Below are 9,731 nucleotides of genomic sequence, written 5' to 3' on the forward strand. Positions count from 1 at the left end.
CGTCGAGAGGAGCCAGTTGAGGTGGCTTGGGCATCTGGTCAGGATGCCTCCTGGACGCCTCCATGGTGAGATGTTGGGATTCCCCCGGAGGAACTGGAACAAATGGCTGGAGAGAGGGAAGTCTGGGCCTCCCTTCTTAAGCTGCTAGATGGATGGAACTAAGGGCTTCTGGAAAACAGCCACACACCATAATCCCACTTGCAGTCAGACAAGTACCATTCTCCAGGCAACTGCCAAACCCAGATTCATTCATCAGATTGCCAGATGGAGAAGTGATTCATCACTCCAGAGAATGCGCCTCCACTGCTCTAGAGTCCAGTGGAGGCGTGCCATACACCACTGCACCCGACGCTTTGCATTGCACTGGGTGAGGTATGCCTTGGATGCAGCTGCTCCACCATGGAAACCCATTCCATGAAGGTCTCCATCTGCTGTTCTTGAGCTAATCTGAAGGCCACATGAGATTTGAAGGTCTGTAGTGATTGACTGCAGAAAGTTGGTGACCTCTTCACACTGTGTGCTTTAGCTGACCGTCAGTTTACGTGGCCTACCACTTTTTGGCAGAGTTGCTGTCGTTCCCAAACACTTCCATGTTGCTATAACACAGCTGAAGGTCGACTGTGGAATAATTAGGAGTGAGGAAATTTCACAACTGGATTTGTTGCACAGGTGGCATCCTATCACAGTTCCATGCTGGAATTCACTGAGATCCTGAGAGCGAGCCATTCTTTCAAAGATGTTTGGAAAGACAGTCTGCATATTTAGGTGCTTAATTTTATACACCTGTGGCCATGAAAGTGATTGGAACACCTGATTCCGATAATTTGGATGGGTGAGCAAATACTTTTGGCAACATAGCGTATGTGCAGCAGTACTGTAGACATTTAAAAGTGCCTGATTTAGAGTCTTCAAAACAGGTGATATAAAATAATTATAGTCCAAATGTAACAATGTATAAAACAAATACATGTTGACAAAATATACAGGCACATTCAATAAATTAATTTTAGATTCATTCAAATGAGATGCATAAAAAGTACTTTAAAAAATCTTTCAGTAGTTACTGAAAATACTTTTTATTGTGCTCTAATACCTGTGTTAAAATGTTATTTATTGTTGTGATGTAATATTCTGATCTTAAATGTCATGATTTAATTAGCTGTTAGCAGGAAATCATCAACATTATAACAGTAATAAAACCTTGAAAACATCAGTCTGTGTGGAATTAGTCGATTTAGTGTGTCACTCAGTGATGGAGTCATTGTAATAAGTTAACTTATTACTGTGAATCTTCAATCTATTTGTGACACCTGCCTAATTCTTTCTGGCTACAGGGAGGACTGATGCCCCTCTGCAGAAGTTACTAGGTGAGAATACACCCTGGACAAGCTTCCAGTCAATAATTCAATCAATTAACAATTGATTAGCTATGTAACTGACTAAATTTATCATAAAAACCCAATTTATTAAATCAACCAAACTGGGAATCATCGTTTTGTCTTACCTGGTGTAATAGTAGGTGGTGGTCCAGAGTCTTTCACAGCTGTCCAGTCCACAAGGAAGCCTCGTCCTCCCACTACTGAATCTGATTTGAAGTGCAAGGTGACAGTGCTTCCTGAACTTCTAAGTGGAGTTGGTAAGTTCAGACCACAGAATGTTCCGAGAGGGTAGGAATAAACATCTGGACCATCAAATATCTGGAGAGAAATAGAGATTTTTGACACCCAAAGACACCAATATTATTTTTACCTGGCTTGTGGCATATGTCCAGAGCCTCTAATGTCCAACTCAGAGGCTTTGTAAAATATTTCAGTTGTACAGTAAGAGTGTACAGGCACAAAATGCCATGCCATCCAAAATGCTTTCCAGTTCCAATGGCAAAACAAGGACCAAACTGATAGTAATAGGTACAGTTTTAATGGTAATATTATCATTGTCAGTTGGGTTAAACTTAACCATCTACTTATAAACAGTCAAACATACAAAATTTATATGGCAACATCTAACTGGTGGACAGATACCAGAGGTTACTCTATTTCCAGAATCTATTTTGAAATCATAATCTAAATATACAAGAAACTTCCATCCAGTTATGTAGCACAAATCGCATGTTTTGTGCTAAACATGTTAACCAATCATTTTACTGGAATATAATCTGATACGATCATAAAAAACATGTGATAATATAGCAGACAAAGTCTTACTTTTAATTGGTCATAGTAGCAGTTATAGAGGTCCTCTATGTCCATGTCCAAAAAGCTGATCTGAATGTAGCTGTCCCCTTCCACTGTTATGGTCCATCTGTAATTGGCATTATTGGGATATGTCCTGGGAAACAGTGGCGATGCAATCTGACCCGATTCTCCCACCAAATCAACCCCGTACACTGAGGAACACAGACAAACTTGAAGGTTAGGTTGGCAGTTCATCCCAAGTTTGGTTTATCTATCACGTTGCTATTTATTGATGAGAAAAATTAGGTTTTCATAAAAATTGTGTTTTTAACATTCTGGATATAGCTTATGGAGTATTAGAGAATGTTGTTTTGTTGGCTTCCATAGGTTTTTCCTCTCAGAGGAGAGGAGAGGAAAAAAATGGCTTGTTTACATAAACTCCAGGAGATTTGAGATAGCCAGCCAGGCAAGGCTAACACAAGGAAGCCAGATTCAGAATAAACATTTTATGTAAATTGGGCAGTCTTAAAATTTTAGTCTACCCTAGAATCTTAACTCTTACATCTCTGTTAATTCCAATCACCCCAATTAGTGTGGGTCATTCCCACAAGGTCAAAATTAGCAACTTCTCCAATATTGATTCCATCCCACTAATGAGTTTTAGAGTTCAAAGTTTGCATGGGAAGGAATTGCATCCAACTTGCGCCTCTGTCCCACAGCATGTCTGTCTGAGAGTTCGCTAGTCGGCCCAATCCATCACAAATTTGTCGATATGCTAGATATCCGCCAACTCCAAACAGCAGACATCCTGGTATCATGAATCCAAATAAATTCAGGATATATCCCACTGTGTGTGTCCCCGCAGGACAAATGGGCTCTCCTGTGCCCAGTCTTCTTAACCAGATCCATAGTTCGTAGATTCTGGATGTGCAAGAAAAAAATAAAAGCAGCACAAAACCAGAAGACAGAGCAGAGCAAGCAGGGTGAAAGTGGGTGGGAAGAGAGAAGATAAAAAAAAGATGCTGCAGATGCCCTTTGTCTTTCAACTCCACAGGTGGTCAGCCCAATCTCTTTGATGTTAAAAGTAAATAGAATGAACCTTTCCCATACACTGTGTGGAATCTTCTGAGACAACTGCTTGTGATTTACCAATAGATTGCAAACTGATCCCCCATTTGAGAAAGGGAAGGACTTTGTGCCACTATAATGCTGTAAATAAAAGAGAAATATTGCATCTTGCAGGCACGTTGAGTGTGGTTTCTGTGAAAATCTGCTTTGTTTGCCATCAACAAAGGTTTCATTTAAACTGGACATGAGGTTAGCTATAGGCTATGATCTATCTCCTGCATTATTCCAGACTTTGGGTTTTGGAAAAGCATTCTGCTCTCTAAACGTTCTGAGAGCAGAACGTTTAGAGATTCAGCATGTCAGCAATGATGAACCCTGGCGACGGAAACAGATATTCAGTTCCTCCAGATAAGAGGCGTGTACTTTGAGAGAAATTGCGACTGCCAGTTGGTTAGTTACTGATAAACCTCATAAAATGATTGACAAATAGGTCATGTCTATTGGCTTGTGGCCAAGCACTGAGTCAGGGTGCATGATCCAGACAGTGCAAAGTGGATGGTCAAAAATACCTTTGTTTCAGTGCTTTAATCCCACTGAATAATTGTACTCAAATCAAAGGTTTAAAGTTTTCCAACACTTTCAATGTTTAGTTGTTTTTTTATGAATTTAAAAATTTTAAAACTCAAACATGCTGGGGTTTAGCTGTAAATATTTGCTCACATAACATGAAAACATCTAGATATAGTCAGACAGATTTCATTGCCATTCAATTGTACATTTGAAAATGTACAATTTTTGAATGTACAATTAAAAGAAATGTTCCAAGACTCCAACAATAATAGATAAATAAGTAATGATAAAAGTATCAATATAAATATATACAATAAAATATTAAATTAGTGAGTGATTAATAGTCTTATGGCATGAGGGATGAAGCTGTTGTGAAATCTGGTTGTTCTGGATTTGAAGCTGCTGAACATTTTCCCAGAGGGCAGCAGGGAGAACAAACCATGGTGAGGGTGGAAGGGGATCCTTAATCATTTAACACATTGCAGCAGATCAGGATCAGTATTCTATTTTTGAAGATGGAATACTTACAGTGCGAGAAGGTGACTCTAAATCCGGCCCCACTAACTGATCCATCCGAGACAAATTTAACCCACAGGATGTGACCAGTCACAGATGTGTAGTTGGAGGGCAGCGAGGCTCCACAGAAACGACCAACAAGAGATCCAGCTGAACTGCCTTCTCGGATTTCCAGGTAGTCATTTTGACAGTCTGAGTCTCCTTGAAGGTGAAACATACTGAACAAAATATAGTTTTTAGCAACACACACAAAAAAAACAAGTAATGTATGAAATGTAGTAGGATGATGTGGTGTTATATTAGCAATGACTTAATGGGTTGTCTGATAGTAAAGACAACAAACCAAACAATTAAAAATATGAATCACTTTTTCCTTCACACTATCTGACAAAAGGGCTCTCCATATTTCAAAACTCACATAAATGAGATCTGTATACGGTTCCCTGGTGAGCTCCTAAGTGTCCAAACACATTCCATGTTTGGAGGATAAGCATCTGGATAGTTAGGGCTGTTAAATGCACCACTCTGCATCACCAGATCCCCGCCACAACCTGAGCAATTAAAACAAAAGGATTTAAGAAAGATTTTACCAATATCTCATTACCAAAGTGTGAGATTGTCTTAGTATAAGTTTGAACTGATAAAGGTTCCACTTTACTGGAGGTGGAGGCAGAATAGACAGCTCTAAACCCTTTCTTGGAGACAGAGTAATCAGAGATGAAATTGATCACCAAAGAGTTGCTGAAGGACGTCACTGGATGTGGTATTTCAAAGCCACAGTAGCGCCCTGACAAAAAAGCAAAACAAGAGTTTTATGGTCAGTTAGTAAAACCTAAATTATTTTTATTGGATAATTTAGAAAATAATGCAATCACTTTTGATAACTTTTTGGAAGTTAAAATACACCAAGAGATAGAAAGCCCTACATAGTAACGTCATGGCTTTGTAAGCTTCTGATTGTGTAATCCAATACGACCTTTGTGGGTAACACTTTATTTGAAGGGGTGTGAATAAGACTGACATGACACTGTCATAAANCCATTCAACTCACCACCTCTCTCTCTCGATTGCAGCCGTTCCGGATTTCCTGGTCCTTGTCATCCATTCTTTGCCTTGTAATTACTTGTACGTTTTGTAAATAAATTATTGCATTTACTCCTTCTCTCTGTGAGAGTTTCTGCATGTGGGTTCGACTCTTAAAACCCACCATGACATCTATGTGTCTCCTACGAGCCCAAGATGATAGGAGCTCCAGACCAGATCTCTGCTGCCTCTGAAAAGAGTAAATGTCTAGATCCTTCTCTCTTCCATGCTCCTAATTTTTTATTAATTTTCAATCTTTTTGCTGCAAGAAGTTAGAATGATTTTTAAATTGTTTTAATACAAGAATTCAAGGGCTGCACAGTGGCGCAGTTGGCAGAGCTGTTGCCTTGCAGCAAGAAGGTTCTCGGCCCTTGTCTTTCTGCATGGAGTTTGTGCATTCGTGGGTTTTCTCCAGGTACTCCGGTTTCCTCCCACAGTCCAAAAACATAACTGTCAGGTTAATTAGTCTGTCTAAATTCTCCCTAGGTGTGAGTGTGTGTGCAAGGTTGTTTGTCCTGTGTGTCTCTGTGTTGCCCTGCAACAGACTGGCGACCTGTCCAGGGTGTACCCTGCCTCTCGCCCGGAACGTTAGCTGGAGATGGGCACCAGCAACCCTCCTGATCCCAGTAAGGGACAAGGGTGTAAAGAAAATGGACGGATGGACAAGAATCCAAGGAAATAAAAGACATAACCACTATAATCCCATTAGAGAGCAAATACAGGTAATTGTTATTATTATTCAGCAGCCTGGGAAGGTCACAAACAAGAAACAAATCAGAATTTTGAGAGACATTTTGTTTTGGCTAAATAATAAAGTCCAGCTCACCTGCTGAACTGGTGAGGAGAACTTTAAAGTGAAAACATTAAAATCCAATTCAGCATTTATTTAAAATAACTTAAATAACTTTAATAAAGTTTTAATTTATCTTATTTTGGGAGTTTACATATCTTTCTGTAACTTATAAGTTTTAGAAAGTCCCAGGGTAGTATGCAGGAGTAGCTTAATAAAAACAATAATAATGAAAAAATTTGTAAATAATGAATGAGTTGTTTTTGAGATCAAAGATCATGCAGGGCAAGGAATTTGAAACACTGGCTTCCATGGCAACATATCAAAACATGAAGCAATGACAGGAAGGCATTCAGGTAAAATGAATTTAATCCTTTGTTAGTTTAAATCGTTGAGCTTGTTTTAGCTGTTTGTAGTTTGTTCTTTAAAACATCGTTATTTCAGACAAGATTTGTTACTTTCTAAAGTTGTACAAAAATATTTGTGACTAATGTGCTATAGCACTAATGCTAGCATGTCTGTCTGTGTTATGATAAAATATAAAATACATGTAAAAAGAAGCTAGTAGCCTATAACCTGTATCTTTGCGTTCCTATCGACCTATGAACAGTACGCCTTGAAGACGGAGTGGATAAGATGCTCTCACCTTCAGATGCACGCTAAAACTAAAAACAGCAAAAATACCATGTTTATTCTTACAGCTGTTTTAAAGTTTAATTTTGGACTTTTTATCCTTTGTTTTGCCTTTTTCTGACAACATTAGCATGACAGAAAGCGTTTTGTAGGGTTGCTGGTGCCGTGGACAGGTTAATTAGTAAACACAAAGCGTGTTCAGCCTCTGGCAGCCCTCCAGTCTCTTATTATTGATGAAGATGGAGTTTTGATCCACAGAAAAACCAGGAGAAACCAGAGCCTCTTCATTTTGCTAAATGACAAACAGAACCGGTGCTTTCAAAGCAAATGAATCAATGAGTTGTCAAAGCAGTAGAATACCATGTCATGGTAAAGTTTGAATGCTTTGATTTGTTAAACAGTAAATATGAAGAGTGAAAAAATATGTGAAGATTCAAGTAAAATATGAGTGAGACAGAAAATCCACAACCTAAAAATAAGCAAACAACAAATCTTTTTTTTTTTTTTTTTTCCACTGTTGTAATTTTTATATGCATCTTGTTGAGTCTTTATGTCTCATTAGATGCTTTTCCTCCATGTTGCAAACACACACATACATACTCCTGCACGTAGAATCTTGTAGTGCTGCTAAAACACATCTAGCCTACATTTACCTGATTAGCTGTTTTTATTTGATATAATAATTGCCATGTCTGTGTCTGCCGTATGGAGCGTAATGGTCTGTGTGTGTTTGCGGTGTGTGGGCGGTTGAGTGTGCAGTGATTATGTGAGCTATTAGCAGCTAAGTGGACCGGGGTCTGGCAGCGCGCCCAGTCTGTTCCCTCTGGAGGCAACAAAACCGTCTTAAGATGGGGAGAAGGAGTGGCGTTCTGTCAATGTTTGGTTTCAGCTCTGCAGACGCGTTTCAACACGTGGTGGGATTTCCTTTTTTATTTTGCTCAAACTAGTGCCAGTTTTAATAGTGTTTGCAGTGAAAATTAGTTTTATTGTTCAGAAGTTGTAAGCAATAATACTACAAATACATATAAAGCCACTACATTTTGTGCATTCAGGCTGTACAGGGTCAGTAAGACCGAAACAACTCGAGGTTAAAATTTTAAAAAAGGGTGGGACTGAAATTTAACAGTTAGTTCATAGATTCATTTTTGTCCTCTGCAGATTTAACAAAGTAGAATGAGAATCAATAAGTACTTTGTTCATTTGTCTAATGAGCAGGGATTGATCAGAACCTTTCAGTCCATCTAAAAGATTTGAGAGTCATTGTGCTAGTTGCTCTGAACCATTTTGTTGCTTGTTCCTGAAGATTCAGTTTTTAACAATCTCTGATTGGCTGAACCTCCGTAAGCAGAGATAAGGAACACTGGATGGTAGCTTCTACTGTGCTGCCAAGATGGCTTCCACTGTGTGCATTAGAGTAGCTTGTCAACGAAAAAAGAATTTCCCCTTGGGGACCATCCATCCATCCACCCATCCCCCTACACCGTTGTCCCTAGTGGGGGTCGGGAGGAGTGCTGGTGCCTATCTCCAGCAAACGTTTCAGGCGAGAGGCAGGGTACACCCTCTCAATAAAGTATATTCTATTCTACTCTAATGCAGACTAACATATATTTGGTGTTTGCAGTTGGTTGTGGTTTTAGAGGGGATACGCCATTATGGATGTGGTCCCGGACCTTGTTGATAAAGCAGTCCACTGTAAGTGTCTTGTTATGGAGTAGTGGTTAAGCTACAAGGAAGCGTTAGCACTGTATGTGACAAAGTGGTTCAGCTTGTCTTCACCACTTGTCCCTTATTCTTATTTCTGATTCACTTATTTTCTATAGTTGGTTATAATGCTTAAATTTAAACATTACTTTGCAACTTTGCTTCACTTACTATCCCGGGTTTTTTTGTACTAGCATTATGTTGCAGTTTCCATCTATTTATATGTTTAGGTTAAAGCTATTACTTCTGGATTATTGGTTGAATTGGTTTATTTTGTTTCAAGGTATATTTATGGTATTTGTTTTCCTTTTTACTCACCATTGTTTGTCCCTTGTAGATCTGGTGCAGGGCAGGAGTACGGGAGGGGCCGGCAGAATATTTCCTGCTTAAATGGCTGGATGATGTCATTGATTACCTTGTTGGGTTCTACCAATTAGAGGGTTTTCTTTTGAGTATTGCTTGGTTTGTTTTTCTTTAAAGTAACTTTTTGAGTTATCTTGTATTACATGGTTTATTTTGCAGACCATTTCATTATATAGATGAGTTTGCAAATTACATTAATAATTTTATTCTGTAACACTTTATTTGAAGGGGGGTGAATAAGACTGACATGACACTGTCATAAACATCAATAAGTCTTCATGAATATTTATGACTGTTGTCATAAAGTGTCATTCAGTAAATTATGACACTTTTAATACAAAGTTGACATTAACCAAGAAATCATGATCTGACAAATTTGTTATAAAAGTATTACCGATTAAACTTTAAAAATTAGCTTTATGTAGTAATATTATATAGCTCTGCCATGTTGTTTAGTATTAATTTTCTTAATTTAATCAATCCTAAAGTTTTACAGCAAGATGTCTACAAAGCACTTATGAAACATTTGAAGCATTTGAAACATTGTTTAAGGCTGTTTTAACCCTTGTGCGTGCGAGGACTGAGGCAAACAAAAAGAACTGTGGCAAATGATAAAAGTTTTACGTGTGTGGGGTCGGTTGGTATGAACCCCATTTCGAAACACAAGGGCTAAGTAGTGCAATACACCATCTCCACCAGTGAGAGGCAGCAGTGCACGAACAGGCGTGTAGTGTGTTGGTGAAGAAGAAATCTTCCTTAATGTGGGGAGAAGGACCTCGCCATAGACATAATATAAGGATAGACGCCTCGTGGACCGCTCTCGCCTATTGTCG

General features: G+C 38.8%; 1 protein-coding gene across 1 annotated transcript in view; it reads right to left on the bottom strand.

The window, feature by feature from the left end:
- Nucleotides 1-5,115, bottom strand: part of LOC106942829 (cubilin-like) — a gene marked incomplete at both ends in the record, with an annotated part of 10,320 nt that extends 5,205 nt beyond the window's left edge. The window contains 5 exons of the mRNA XM_015026164.1: nucleotides 1,505-1,697; nucleotides 2,205-2,386; nucleotides 4,341-4,546; nucleotides 4,747-4,879; nucleotides 4,987-5,115. Coding sequence (XP_014881650.1) covers nucleotides 1,505-1,697; nucleotides 2,205-2,386; nucleotides 4,341-4,546; nucleotides 4,747-4,879; nucleotides 4,987-5,115 — 843 coding nt within the window. The remainder of the gene's footprint in view (nucleotides 1-1,504; nucleotides 1,698-2,204; nucleotides 2,387-4,340; nucleotides 4,547-4,746; nucleotides 4,880-4,986) is intronic.
- Nucleotides 5,116-9,731: the final 4,616 nt, after the last annotated feature.

The sequence above is a fragment of the Poecilia latipinna genome, unplaced genomic scaffold, assembly GCF_001443285.1.
Source record: "Poecilia latipinna isolate Pla-1442-1.1 unplaced genomic scaffold, P_latipinna-1.0 Scaffold4589, whole genome shotgun sequence".
Classification (NCBI taxonomy): domain Eukaryota; kingdom Metazoa; phylum Chordata; class Actinopteri; order Cyprinodontiformes; family Poeciliidae; genus Poecilia; species Poecilia latipinna.